Below are 15,129 nucleotides of genomic sequence, written 5' to 3'. Positions count from 1 at the left end.
AGCATTGAAAAAATTCAGAATTCTGAAAGAGTGTGTTTTCAAATATTTTTAGGTTTTTTTTCATGATGAACAGGTTCTTTGATTTCCCATGTCCGTGAATTATTAAAGTCTTACTGTGCTTTTACTTGTTGCATTTTAACTGGCTTATTTGTTCATCCTCTAAAGGAGAGATTCTCAGTTAACTGTTTCCTTGGGCCATTATTACATCTCTCAGTAAGTTCCCAGTTGCAGCAGAGGAGACAAAATACAGCAGAGAGATAAGAATATAATCTAAGAATATATTTTGGTGTGACAGCTGCAGGTGAAGTTTTGCTGTGATTGGAGTTGCAGTCACTTGTATAGAGCATGACACAAATGAAGTACCTTAGTACATAATTTTTAATACCCTCAAACATGACTGACACAAAACTCAGACAACATTAGACTTGTCAAGTGACATCAACCATCTTACATTTGTTTAAAAAAAGAACAACTACCAAACAAAATGAAAATGTACAGCCCAACTCATATTCTAAAGAATTCGTTTGAGTCCCAGTTCTTCTTAGCTGTGACTGAATAAAATACTTAATCAGATGGCTACCTTAAGCACGCACAGTAGTCTTTCTTACTTTAATATGGCATTGAAAGAGCTTCAAGGTAAGCATGTGCTTCCATTGCCTTGCTCAAACACTCCATGAAAATGGACAGAACTCAATAGTTTCTCAAGGCTTAGGAAGAAAGAAAGAATCAGCTTGATCTGTTAAAATTTTTATAGCTTGAAGTAGTTCATGAATAGCCTGTTCAACAGGAGAACAAAGGCAGAATTATATGTTGCGGTACTGATCATGATCTTTGGCTTTTCTTTGAATTTACTAGTTTCTGAAGAGTCTTTCTGAAGTTTGTGTTTAAACTGAAAGACATACAGGTAGATATTACTTCTGTTGAAAATAAAGCATTTTATCTTTGATCATGTTAAATGGAGGCTGCTGGGCTGTCTGGAGCAAAAGTTATAATTCTTGCATCAGTGTTCACAAGGGGCACAGATACACTGAAGGTGCCAAGCCTGTGTGTCTGTGCTGGGATTGCCCAGCTTCCACGGGCTCGAGTTAGCTTGCATCTCTGTTTAGTACACGTGTGCCTTGCGCGTAAATGTGTGGTTTCCTTTATAAAGTGATTTGAAACAGCTACTAAAAATTATGTTGTGTTATCTCAATTGCTGCATGCTGCAGATGTCCTGGGTTTAAAGCAAAAGGATGGTGCGTCTGTTGTCTTGAAGGGCTAGATATTTGCAGTATCTCCATACCTTATTTTCACTTATAATAGTAGTCGGCGGGACAGTAACTTTGATCAGTGTACAGCAGTTTCAAGTGATGATATGGATATGTCAAACTAACTTAGAAATAGAAACGTAACAACATCACCATGCAGCCTATCTCTTATGTGAGTGAATGTTAAAATAAGCAGCCAGAAATTCCTAAAATGCTGCCAGACGCCTCAAGAGGAGCTTTCTCTGCCTTGATGTCCAGCTCTTGCTCTGTCCACTTCAGCAGGCTTTGAAGCTGCCTACAGTGCGAGAGAAAACCAGACTGTTCAAACACAGCGGTATTTCACATAACTAATATGTTTCTTCAGACTGAAACGAAGTTTAGCCAGCCACTTGAATTTACTCTCTGTGCTCAGCAGAAAGTCCTCCATGGGCTTTACTTGCCTGGGCCAGGGGAGGGGGTACCCGGCAGGAATGTGTGGAATTGGAGGGTGGAAAAAATATGCTGGTCAAGCAACATATTCTCCTGTTCTGCTCAGTTATCTAAATGAAAGTGATTTCCCAGGGCATCTGGCTCTGCACATGATCTAGAACAAATAGCAGAGGATTAATTTTCATTTCAGAAGTGAAGGATTTAGCTATGTGTAGGGGAGATGCTGCGCGGGGGGGGGCTGCCGGGGGTAGCATTCCACTCTGCAAAGCACTTTCTGCTCAGAATTAGCATTCAGGCAATTAAATAGCTCAGCTGGCTGGGCAGGCTTAGCTCTCTGAGCACTCGGCAAAGGTATAGGGGAGGAAAACGAGTTAGAAACTTCCTTGCTTATCTGCCTTAATCTGTATGTTGAGTCTTTCTGCAAAGTTCAGCATCTGTAATGCAAGCCTTGCAATTTGGACTTGGAATGTTGTCGATTAAATTCAGTATTAAAAAAGTAACATTAAGTTAGCCAAAGCAGTTGTAATTAAATGATTCTGGTTTTTAAGCAAATGTTGATTTATTCTTTTAAGTAGTACATAATTAGTGTTCTTTTTTCCTCTTTCTCCTCCTCCCTCCCCCCGGCCATGTAACTTGGGAAACAAATGCTTATTTAAGTGTGATGTTTGACCTTTCATGTTATTTATCAAAATAATCATCTCCAATTTATTTTCAAATCTTATTAAAACATTATTATAGTTAATACAGGGGAAATTGGCTGCTGCGAATACCTCAGACACGTTTTGATTTTCAGCCAAGCTCCTCAGTCACCTTTCCAGTAATGGTTTTCACTTATTTACATTTTGCTTGAAAAAGACAAGACTTTAGAAGAAAATCTTTAATATCCTTTATTTACAGCACAGTGCATTTCTTAACTGCCTTTGGAATATGTGTCACTCAGAAGCATGAACTTCTCAATTAGCAGTAATTGAATCCTGGGATTATTTTTTTTTTTTTAAGCTTGAGAAAAACAGGTGGTTGTATTCTATTCTATCTTTTTAGTATTTGTAACAGTTCATTTTGAGCTTCTGCTAAAGACCTAGTCTACCATCCAGAAATTTTGACAGATGTCTGCGGAAGTGGCTTGATTTAAATAAGGCATTTTAAAAGAATTTCTTCAAAAATACAAATATGTCTCTTTTTCAATAGAAAGTGGAAATAGGAAAGGAGGTTACTAAAACCAGCACATTAATGATTATTAAACAATCTCTACTGTGTGGTCCTGTCTCCTGCTGGCTTTCAAAGTACACAGGCGAATTGTAGTGCAAGGTGTGGATGGTTACACAGTTTATACTAAAATCTGTTTTCATAAATAGTGGCTATTACTTAGTCTTGTGCAAAATTATCTTGTTCCTGTGCATCTCAACCATTACTTGTCAGCTGTGACCCAGAGACTGTCAAATGTCTATTCATTTGTCTTATATTTTGGTTTAATCACTGAGCATTTATGTAACTTCACTCTTAACTTTTTGTTGAACAAATGAAAGTCCTTCAAAACATTCCTGGTGGTATGTGTGTAACTCCTTTCTATTTCCCTGTGTTGTGAAAGATGAAGATGAAAGAGGAGATTTACTCATTTTAATCTAAAGCTATTTCTGAGCATCTGAAAACACCACAGCTCTGTAAACTTTGCTTTATTTGTTTCTTCAGGAGTATTGCGTATCCATCGAGAACTTGGAGCATGGCTATGAGCAATGTCAGTGACTCTGTGGTTCTGAGCAATGGCAGCATCTTGTCAAATGCTACTGGCCCAGGTATCGTTGCAGCTAATGACGGAGATGTTGCGGTCCAACAACTCCCATCCAAGGAAACGCCAAGAGCAAAAGCAAGTCCAAATGGCTGCCTGCAACTTAATGGTACAATCAAGCCATCCTTTCTGCCTTTAGACAACCAAAGAACTCAGCAGATGTTGTCACAATGCTGCCACCCTTGTCCATACCATCATTCTTTAAGTAGCCATAATAACAAGCAAGAATGTCATTCAATGGTTGGCAGCTCAGCACCATCTCCTCCTATGACTTCGTGCTGCATGCAGCCACATACTGAGTATTCAGCATCTATTTGCCAAAAACACACCCCCATATATCAGCCTGCGTGCTGTCTTCAGCCCTCCCCATCCTTCTGCCTTCACCATCAGTGGCCTGACCATTTTCAGCATCAGCCTGTGCAGCAACATATAGCCAGGATAAGGTAAGCAGATTGCATTATTTGTTAGTTCTTGGTATGGGTAACTTTCTCCATAACTATTTCATTTTCTTACAAAAGCAGAAGATCTAAAAGGAAGATGAACCAAATTTCTTCCCCAGTGTTTTTACAAGTTAATCTTTGATGCATTACCAACGCTTTTTTTTTTTTTTTCAGAAGACACCAAATCAGGAAACTAGTTTTACTGGGCTACATGAATATTCCTGAAGTGAATTAGTTCTTTCTGGGGAAAAAAAGTCTGTTTCTTCTTCTTGGGGATTGTTTGGAAGTTAAATAACTTTTCTACAAGACACAGTGTACAGCTATATTGTGTGTAACAAACCAATACAGAGATAGCTAAGAAAACACTGAAAGAACTGGTATGTCTGCATAGTCTAATCACAACCCATATTTCTTCAGAAAGATGTGTTGAAAAATACTTTCAACAATTCTATTTGTAAGTGTACTGGGTAGTTTTTCTTTGTCAGGTCAGCTGGTTCAGTGAGTTGCCCCCATGTCTTTTCAGTGTATGTATCTGCTAAATTTCAAAGTTGTGCTTGGATTGAGAAATTTTGGATTATTCCAGGTTTTAATCCTTTTTATCCTCCACTTCATATGAACTTGCCTCTTTGTTTGTTAATTTTGGAGTTCCAGTGACAGTAGTCCCAGCTACAAGGAGCAACAATCACAAGGAAAATCTTCTACAGCCTGCTGGTCCTGGGCAAAATCAGTCAGTCCAAGAGGCAGTTTCTAAAAATTGAATTCCCTGTTGCAGTAAGATACTTCTAAGCTTTTATGGAAGGTTATTTTTTTTCCTGAGTTGCAGTTGGGCCAAACTGGATGAATTTTTCACTGGGGTAATAAAAGCTACCCTTCTCCCTGTTGTCCAACATCTGCATCCTTGCTCGAAAACTTGGAGCTACAAGTATTTCTCGGTCAGTTATAATGATTTTGTCTTGATGAAATGTATGAACTAATTTTAAACTTATGAGAATATCAGACTGGGACAAATATGTAATGTGGAAAAAGTCAAAGTGAAAAAAGCTTTTTTCCTTAAGGTGAAAGCAGATGAAAATAAGAATAGTAATACAAAGTGCAAATCGGCTTTCCCCTGCTAGTTATTCCTCTTACAAATGGAAAAAACCTTAGTTGTTGGAACTGCTTACAATCAGACATATTTTTTTCTACCCCAGATTTGTTTAAATGTTAAGTAAAGATGAAAACTTTTATGTAATTTTTGTATGCAAAGGTATGCAGGAGGTTGAGCCGTTACAGAATCAGTCAGTCATACTTTTCAAACTGTCAGAATGGGTACACTAATGAACTGTTTTTCTCCCTGTGCAGCAAGACTGTTAAACTTCATCTGTATTCCATAGTCTTGAGGAAGGGAACAAATGTGATCCATAATCTGGGCTTCTGTTCTTAGTCTAGAAAAAAGAACAGTGAAAAGTTCTTCCAGATATGGTAAAATAATATTTTCCATAGCACTTCACAAATATAAAGACTTTGTTTGAACTGCTGTGGTCGGGATCTTGAGCCAAGATGCTTTTTTCATCTTGCACTTCCTCACCATGATGTGCATTTGTACATAAATGTACGTAAATAATGATTTATGATAAATGTTTGTCTTGCTGTTAGCAGTCAAAATAAGGATACAATCTGATGTTTAGAGCACCTGTACTTACCTACTCAACTATATGTGTTGGCATACTCTACATACCCCTATCAAGTCATTACTGTTTCATTGCTGGACTTGCTTCTAGCTCAGACAACTGAATTTTCTCAGCGAAAAGATACTTGCAATATGCCTTATAGGTCAGCAAATCAAATGAGTCCATCTTCTAAAAGCTACCTAGCTTCTGGTTGCTGTTACCTTTTCTTTTAGCTCTAAACATGTGGTAAATAACACTCTGGTCCCATGCTATACTGGGGAAGCTGGACTTCTTGTATGCATTTTAACTCCTTAAACTGACCGTGGCTGCATTAATGGACAATGTATACGTCTGACTGTATCACTTGTGTTATTAGCATGGAACCAAAGACTTCTTTTCCTTCTGAACAGTCTACAAGGTGTGTCTAAATGTAATTGTCCCCTGTTGTGTTGTGAATCTAGTTTATCACACTGACAGGCCATTGTCAATGAAGACATGTTGGTAGGTGGTAAAAAACAGGGAGCAATTGGATGCAGCCTTGCAGGTGGAGGGATACATGCTCAGGAAGAAGCAAACTGTCTCATTGGTAGTTTCTTTGCAGTGCTAAAGAGAACAGGTGATAAATGTGTATTCATTGTTTACATGCTCATATTACTTTCTGTACACAGAAGAGTAACACTTAGGTGTGTGATATTTTTACATGATCTTTGTTCCACACTCTAGTTTTATTACGTTTTGAGCCTATCATCTGCACAGCAGTGTCTTCTCCAGATATTTTTCTTACAAGGCTAATTGGAAATCATCTAGCTTTATAACACGTGCATGTTTTAACATGGTTATTTAAAACGCAGGTTCTCATGCTATATATCAATTAAATTCAGTGTGTAGTCAAACTAGCTTTCATTTTGGTTCTTTGTATTTTTTAAGAATGCATTCAAATATTGTTAAAATTTTAAGTTTAAGAATGGGGAAAAGATGTGATTAGATAGGGGGGACGAACACTTTTTGCAAACTGTATCGCTAATGCTTTTACAGCTCTAGGCAGGTAACCAATTGTTTCAGCTCGACAGGTTTTGTCAGGTTTTGAAGCCCAAGGCTTAACGTCTGTCGGTGACCTAATATTAAAGGAATGTGGCTCTGGTATATCATTGCAGATTGGAGTGTATAAAGAAGGAGGATTGAAATAATGCCATGCTTGTCCTATCCTCTTAAAACTGGCTGGATCTGGAATTTTGTAATGTGTTCAGCTTTGAAGTTTAAACTAAATTACATGGAAATGTCATCTATATACCATAACTTGAATGTCTGGGCAACTGGTAATTCTTTTAGGCAACTGGTAATTCTTTTAGATTGGTGAAAATGGCTTGTAGCATAAGGGAAAATATTTTTAGTGGTTGCTGATTTACAATGTGATTGTGGCAAAAAATTATAATGTAAAAGTAGGTAAAATAGGTCCGCTGTTGGTCATAATGATTCTGATGATTTTTAGATATTTTTCTAAGGTTGGAAGATCTTGAGCAAAGTTGGGTTTTTTTGTGTGATTTTGTGCACATATTTAAGATGTACTTCATTCAGACATGTTCATATGTCTTTTTTTAGTGGGCATAATATCTTGACCACACAAACACTCCCTGGGAAATTCCAGCTGTCTCTCCATATCAGAGTGCAATTGTCCAGGGACTTGATTTGCTTTTTGACAAACGGTTTCTGAACTTACCTGTTTGGAGCATGGTATGATTAGTTCTTCTTTTCAGGTACTATTGGAAGATTTTTTTTCCACCCTGGGCCTTTGGAGGACTCATGTTGTAGTAACTGTTGTTGTCTGAATGTACTTGCGTATCTCAAGAAGCCTGTGGGGCTTAGAGCCACTGGAATGTTACTGCCCCTCCTTTGCTGCCATCTGCTTCTGTAATCATCAGCAACCTTCACTGAATAGACAGTGGAAATGAGGAAGAACCACCAAGTAAGGCTGCTAATCTGAAGTAGTGGAAGAAGCATGAAGACTGATGCTTGACAACTGGAAGCACTGAGTTAGGAGTCACTGGGGAAGAGTAAAACTATGCAGCCCAGCAGCATGTTTAGTGGGATGAAAAGAGGATAAAATAAGTAATGAAGTGTTGCATATTCTAGCAGAACTAAACACTACAGTAAAGAAATGTAAAGCCAGAAAACTCTTAAAATCATTCCTGGTATTTTTCAATATCTATTATTTATATAGGAATGTATGCATGTAAATAGGAGCAAAAGAGGAAGAGGGTGGTAAGGCACTGGAACAGGTAGCCCAGGGAGGTTGTGGATGCCCCATCCTTGGAAGTGTTCAAGGCCAGGTCGGATGGGGCTTTGAGCAGCTTGGTCTAGTGGAAGGTGTTCCTGCCCATGGCAGGGGTGTTGGAACTAGATGATCTTTAAGGTCCCTTCCAACCCAAACCATTCTATGATTCTGTGAGTATTCAGTAAGTCGTCTCTGGGTTGTGGAAAGCATGGGGTAACAGTTCTCTGCATGCCTGTTGTCTCTGCGACCAAATTGAATTGCTTCTCTCAGACTTGTATGTGAACTTGTATGTGAACTTTTTCATGGGAAAACACCAGTTAAAAGCTACCTGTATCCTTGCTAATCCTTGCTAATCTTGATGCCAACTCTTTTGGAATCTCTCTTTGGGGATACAATTTAGAAAATGTAGATGTATGGACTTGGACTGATGGTACTGCTGATAAGGAAACTGCTCCAAACTGCTGGTGCATGTAGTGCTTGAACTTCTGCAACATTGAATAAATAAATCCATACAAATACTCTTTGCTTGGAGTAGACCTGCTCTATATCACCTACCATTATTTACATTTCAAGACTACACTGCTAATGCTTTTGGCTGAAGCAGATAAGTAAAGAGAACTCTGAAAAGCATATGAATTATCTCTGGTAAAAAGACAATAAAAGGACACGTGGGATGATCTCTCTATGGTCACGCAGTCATCTAAAGCTAGAATATGAAAATAAAACCAGTTTAAAGCCTCACAGAATTATTACTCTGGCTAAAATTAAAGTCTTTGGGATATATGTAAATCACTCCTCATCCCTCACCAGCCTGGTTTGGAGGTTTTAGCTCCCAAAGCTTGCTTAGTTTGAATGGCTGGATTGAAATTTTTTGCTTGCAAGACCAACTTACATTCTAAGCAAGGCGAAAAACATAGTACTGGTAAAGCATTAATATCTTCAGGCTTACTGTACATCTTCCTTTCAGTTAGATTTAAGCCTGCTTTTGAACTGTTTCAGCATTGCAGGTTTATGTGATGGTTCTGGGATTCTGAGTTCTGCTGTATTTCAGAGAGTTCTGTACCACACACACTGTTGAAACAGTATTGCAGATATATGCCAATACTTACACTTTAATACTTTAAAAAGGAGATCTAAAAAAATGAAAAATCTGTGAAGTGAGGATAGAACGTTATAGCTGCCTCTTACCCATTTTATGTTTTCCTTCTAGTTACTTGGCATAAAAATTAGATCCAGAAAGAAATAAAAAGCTCTTGTTTTTTCAAAAAGCAAGGGAATGTTTGCCAAATACCAATCTTAATAACAAGACTTTGTTATGAAACAGCTCCCTGCTTGATTCCAGGAAAAGGATAATTGTTATCTAGTACATTCTGCATGGCTTGTAGAGCTGATTATACATATACATGTGTATAGAGTATTTTCAAATATTGTCATTTCAGCAACAGTAACTGTTCAGAAGAACTCTTACCTGGAGTTTTTTAAACAAAGTATTTTCCATCCATCTAAATATTTTCCGGTTTGAAAATTGTTAGCTTCTGCTGTATTTAATGCATTCAAAGATTCTTTTGTTTTCACTTTTTATATAAAATGTGCACTAATGTCTTTTGTACAATACATATGATTATACTGTGTTAATAGATTAATAAAAGAGACTTACTCCCTTCCCCTAGGAAGATTAAAAATAGATATCTTTTTAAAAAAAATAAATCCTGTAGGTCATATTTTCAAAGGTTGTTTCTGAACCTTTTTATCAACCTTCAGCAACTAAAAGCAGAAGTTGTTAACATCATTTCATGCACTGTTCAGGATGTTGCAAATATCTTGAGTTGTGCTGTAGATGAGTTCCTGCATGTTGGTAATTTGTATGGAAATAATAAGAATTCTGGTGCTATTGTCATTTAAGCCACTTACTCCATGCTAAAATAGGAATTCTTTATCCAATGGTTTTCCAGAATGAAGAGGCTGGAGGCACATGGGAACCACAAAATAGATGCTGCCTTTTGTGTTGCAGCATTAACAGCCCAGTGGCATACTTGGGGATTTTAATGTAGTTGAGGAAGGGAAAGGAAATGTGTAGCAGTCTCATGCATCCTTCTCAATCTGAGTCCAAATGTGGGATTCTCTGTTGTGCATGTGTGGAGGAAGAGCTCTCCCGGTGACCAAACAAATGAACTGGTTCTTTCTCAGAAAAAAATTTTCATGGCAGTCAATATTTGAGCTGTGCTCTCTCATTTTTGCTCATTTTACTCATTTTTATTTTTAGTCTTACATTATCCCCTAAGTGTGGTACCTTAAGAGGTTTCTATCTGGTTTTATTAATTCATTACTGTTCCTGTGATAATTATTGTGCATTGTTGGCTATGCAAACAACATGCTGCACTTTCCGTTAGTCTTGCACAGAGCTGAAAGCAAAGGGCTGACATGCAGAGACCAGAATACAAATAAAAAATGCCATTTATAATTCAGTGGCTGACCAAATTAAAAATAACATACCTAGAAAAATATTAAGTGCACTTAAAAAACCAAACCTCATTCATTAGGCAGTCCAAGGGATTTTTGCAGACTTTTAATTGTATTAATTAGGCATTGCTATTTGTCAAGACTTAGATTGCTTTGAAGCAAGCATTTTTGCAATAGGAAAAAGGGACTTGGAAGGTTCCTGTTCTGGTCTGAGTGCAGCTGAGTACCAGCCTGGCCGTATTTTGACCTTTAGTCTCTGCAACTTATAAACTCCAGGTTCTGTGTGTGCTTGAAGATGGATTTCCTGTGCCCTGTATTCCTCACCTCTCCTTGAACAGCAGAAGAGCTAGTACTTAACTAGCAATCTGGTGGGCCTTTGAACTGCAGTCTTCAGAAGACACAAAGCTGATAACGTGAGGGAAATGGTAAAAAACATGGGTCCTTTCTTTTGTGCTAAATTGACTGGAAAACCAGCATCAGCTGTGTTCGTTCTCGGAAAGGACTAATCGGTGTGTTTTTTGAGATGACTTTTAAACCTGAGCATTTATATGCACGTATTTAGAAAAAAAGGTGGCGGAACAGCCAAAACTATGGCAGTTTGTTGGAATCTTTTGACCATGTATAGTTGTTCTCATGCACTTTTAATTTAATAGTAGGTTGTGATAAGGTTCAAATGTCAAGACAACACTAGACAACAAAGAGCAAAAGTCTAAACTAAAAGTGGCAATTGCCTGATTTTCAGCCCTCTTAAAGAGATGGGATTTGAAAGATTTGGGTATTCCTACTTAAAAGTTTTCAGTCTTACTTATGATGGAGGGAAAGTGCAGAATGAGGAACATCGACTTTGGAAAGCTCTTTGTAAGTTGCCGTAGTTGTCTCTGTCTTTAGCTTCTTCCAAAATCACTTGTCCTTACTCTCTGATGATATTTCGATGTTGTCTTCATCTCCTAGTAAGTGATAATTGATGTGCATGCTTTTAAGTAGTCAGTGGTGCTTGAAAAGTAAAAAAAACAAAAAAAAAAACCCAAACACAATGCAAGAGGGAGATACAGAGGGTGCCTGAGCAAATTGGCATTAATTTTGCTACACTAAGATTGCTATGAGATTTCTACCAAGGCTATCTGCTGAATAAAGAAAACTCTTAAAGCCTTGACTATCAATGCAAAATAGAAATGAGATGGTACCACTAACAGATCAGTAAAAGTAAGGGAAGTTACAGGTAGAAATCCTGATTGTATTTCAGAAAGCCTGGCCCCTCTATTTGAAAATTAGGTTTTTTTTAATAAAATCACAAATAGATGAGTGTACTGGACTAGAAAGGCTTGCATGCATCACTTCTCCCACTTTTCCAGTATTATCTGTGATGTTAATGGGATACTGTCTGCAAAATTCTTCTGTTACATTTCCAGTTTGTAGGATGTTTAGTTTGTTCAATCAAATGGGTGAACTGTTGCTAACTTTTTGCTGAACAGTTCTGATTGTATTAAATCTGTTTTATAGTCTGTTTAATCTTGCAGTGCTTTTGGGGGGTCTTAGCTACAATACTGAAAACCTTTAAATGCTCAGTAAATATTGCCTTTTTTGCAACTGAGCAAACAAAACCAAATTTAATCTCAGGAGGTACAAAAGGTGATGTCGCATTACATACGTACAGTATTTCATCTGTGTCAGCATAAGCTAAAGAGCCTTCTTTGCGTAATTGCTTACTAAATCCTTTTAAATCTTTTAATTGTGTGGAATATATGCTTGTTTCATATCATTGAAAAATTACGACATTCTAAGTGACTAGATTCACAGACATTGGAACAGCAGCTCAACACTGAAATGTATGTTTGAAGTGAAATACTTCACTAAATTTAGAACAAAATTGCTTAAGTAACAGTATTTTCATTCACTGCAAGAAATTAAATATGTAGAAAGAAAAAACTTAGTGTTTGTCCCCATAGTCAGTCTAATAATTTGGAGAAATTGTAAGGGCTTGTAGTCTATCTTCAAAAAAGGCTCTCTGGTCAAAGGAGTTTTTCTGAGAGCAAAAACGAACCCCCTGGTGACTTACATTCACAAATGTACATCTGCACAGGAAGGAAGACTGAAGCATGTACCAGTTGAAGCATGATATATGACAGCCTGAAGTCTCCCTACTCCAGAGTCAAACTTAACATATGCTTAAGAACATGGATTTCAGTCTTTGTGGAGAAATACCTTGATAAAAATAGGTGCTCTTGTACATCTCTCTCATTCTCTTTGGTACCATGGGATGGAGTTTTTCTTGTGTGTATGTTGTGATTTCTTGGATCATGTTAATTTCCTGTCTGTCAGAGAAATACAAGATGTGACCATGACCTTGCATTGCTCCATTCAACTGGGAAGTGTAATAAAAACAGCTTTGAAATAAAATATTTCTAAGGAAGGAACTTTTTGCCAGTAAAAATGCTGAAACCTACTCTAGTCATCATTTAAATCCCAGAACATATCTATTAATTTCACTGTAATTACCAAGAAAAGAAAAAAGACTAATGGTTTTAGACTTGCAAAGGATCTTGAAATAATATTAGTCTGCTCCAAATTAACTGTTGGCTTGTTTTCAAATAGTGATTCATGGTGGTATTTTACTAAGCCTTTTTTATTGTCTTCAATAGTTCAGAACTTTTGTTTAACTTGCCAAGCAGTGCTATATGTGGTCCTGCCCTTAGTGCTTCAGAAGTTAAAGGAATATATATAGCTTCAATTAAACCTTTTGAAGAAGAATATACTTTAAATTATGTATAAACTTTGCCATTTAAAGCTGGGACAATCCAGTTTAAATGTCTTTGATGGCAGTTTTCTTATTGACAGTTTGAGAACTGTGTGTAGAAGTGGCAACACTCATTGGAGAAAAGTTTAGGGAAAGAAGAATATTAGAAAAATATTTGAAGGGTGTATATTACTTGGCTCCTTCATGCACTGTCAGATTTTCTTACAGAGAAAGATGATTTACTTCCTGTTCAAGACAAGTGAACCAAGTAGATGCTATTAAGGAAAAGAGCCAGCTTTCCTAGTAGTTGGTAATATTTAGTCAGTTATTGAAGTTGAAAGAGGGAAGACATTAGAAGTCAGTATTGCAAAAATGAGTTTCGAAGGAACCTTAAACTGAAGACTTTGTAAGTAAATCCTGGGTACCTGCATGTATATCATCCATATGGAGCAGCAAGTAAAAGAGGTGGGGAAAAAACTACAAACCCCAAACCTTGGAGATGTTTATAGGAGCATTTCAATTTCAAGTCATCTGTATGTTATAAATTTATAGCAGTTTTAATTTTAATGTATAATGAATCATACAGGGGTAGAACAGAGTAGACTATTTCAGTTGGAAGGGACCTACAATGATCATCTAGTCCAACTGTCTGACCACTTCAGGGCTGACCAAGTTAAAGCATGTTAAGGACATTGTCCAAAAGCCTCTTAAACACTGACAGGCTTGGGACATCAACCACCTCTCTAGGAAGCCTGTTCCAGTATTTGACCACCCTCTTGGTAAAGAAATGCTTCCTAATGTCCAGTCTGAACCTTCCCTGGCACAGCTTTGAACCATTCCTATCACTGGGTACCAGGGAGAAGAGATCAGCACCTCCCTCTCCCTTTCCCCTCCTCAGGAAGCTGTAGAGAGCAATGACGTCGCCCCTCAGCATCCTTTTCTCCGGACTAGACAAGCCCAAAGTCCTCAGCTGCTCTTCATAGGACATTCCTTCCAGCCCTGATGCTAAACTTATCAAAATAACTTTCAAATGAAAATAGTTACGTATAGGATGTCAGTATGATTTCGTTGACCTTTTCCTGTTTCTCTTGACTTGATGGAAACATGTTTTCCTGTTGTGTGTCGGCATGAGCCAGAAGTTTGTGACTGGGAGATGTCAAAACTACTTGTTACTTTTTCAAGGTAGCTTAATAAAGTTTAGTATTGATTTTGTAGCAGAAAGAAAGCAAGCAAAACCTTGGCTTAGTTAAGTACATAGGGTTTGCCACTGATGTTCAAGGAGTCTGGTTTTATCCAGTGTACGTGCTGTAGGTCAGTAAAGCATACACTTTTATGCTAAATTTAAATCAGATAGAGCAAGAATCACTCGGACAGTTGATTTTATTATTAATAACACCTTCCTTACAATTGCTTTCCTTGCAGAAGGGCAATGTTATTTGCTCATACTTGCTGTGACCATAGAGCAGATCCTCAGGTGGAAATGAGGAGGTAGGTAAGAATACAAGAAGAGCAGACAAGAACCTTTATAAAGCTTGATATCTCAACTATAAAAATGTGAATTGACATCTATAATACAGTTGCCAAATAGCATATTGATTTTTGGTCTCTCTACTACAAAGACTTTCATTTTACTTAATTTTATGCAAAAGAATAGTCTTAGCAGAAATAATTAGTAAGTATAAGGTTAAGCAAAGCTGCAACACTGAGATTTCACGCTTTTTAATAGGATGAAATAGCAGTTAGTTTCAGATCATCTCACCCTGATAATCTAGAGGTAAAAAAAATCTTTTTGGATTGTTCCTTGACATTTTATGTGGGAGAGAACAAGAAAATTCTTTGCATTTTTCTTGCTTTCAGTCAAGCCTTAAAAAAGCAACTTATCAGAAAACTGAATTGTCATCTTTACAACAGCCTTCTGCTGCTTCCTTTATAGATATAAATAAGTAAAGCTAAGTGCAGACAAATAAAATAAACACTACAGGTTTAAAAAACATCTAGAGAGTGTTTGTGATTAGAATCAAGGAAAAATCTACACATCACAGCAAAAAATTAACTTGGGAGGCTTGCAAAAAGCTTTTTGGCAACTTAATCTGTTGCATTTGTTGTCTGAGT

At 37.3% G+C, this 15,129-nt stretch overlaps 1 protein-coding gene across 5 annotated transcripts in view; it reads left to right on the top strand.

Moving 5' to 3' along the window:
- Positions 1–15,129, top strand: part of DISP1 (dispatched RND transporter family member 1) — a 93,415-nt gene that overhangs the window by 54,203 nt on the left and 24,083 nt on the right. For all 5 annotated transcript variants that reach the window (XM_030035406.2, XM_030035407.1, XM_030035404.2 and 2 more), the window contains exon 2: positions 3,366–3,905. In XM_030035406.2, the coding sequence (XP_029891266.1) occupies positions 3,397–3,905 (509 nt within the window). In that variant the 5' untranslated portion in view covers positions 3,366–3,396. The remainder of the gene's footprint in view (positions 1–3,365; positions 3,906–15,129) is intronic.

Source organism: Aquila chrysaetos, chromosome 13 (assembly GCF_900496995.4).
Source record: "Aquila chrysaetos chrysaetos chromosome 13, bAquChr1.4, whole genome shotgun sequence".
NCBI classification, from domain to species: Eukaryota; Metazoa; Chordata; class Aves; order Accipitriformes; family Accipitridae; genus Aquila; species Aquila chrysaetos.
The sequence above is the reverse complement of the archived record's forward strand: the minus strand, read 5'-3'. Positions and strand labels throughout refer to the sequence as shown.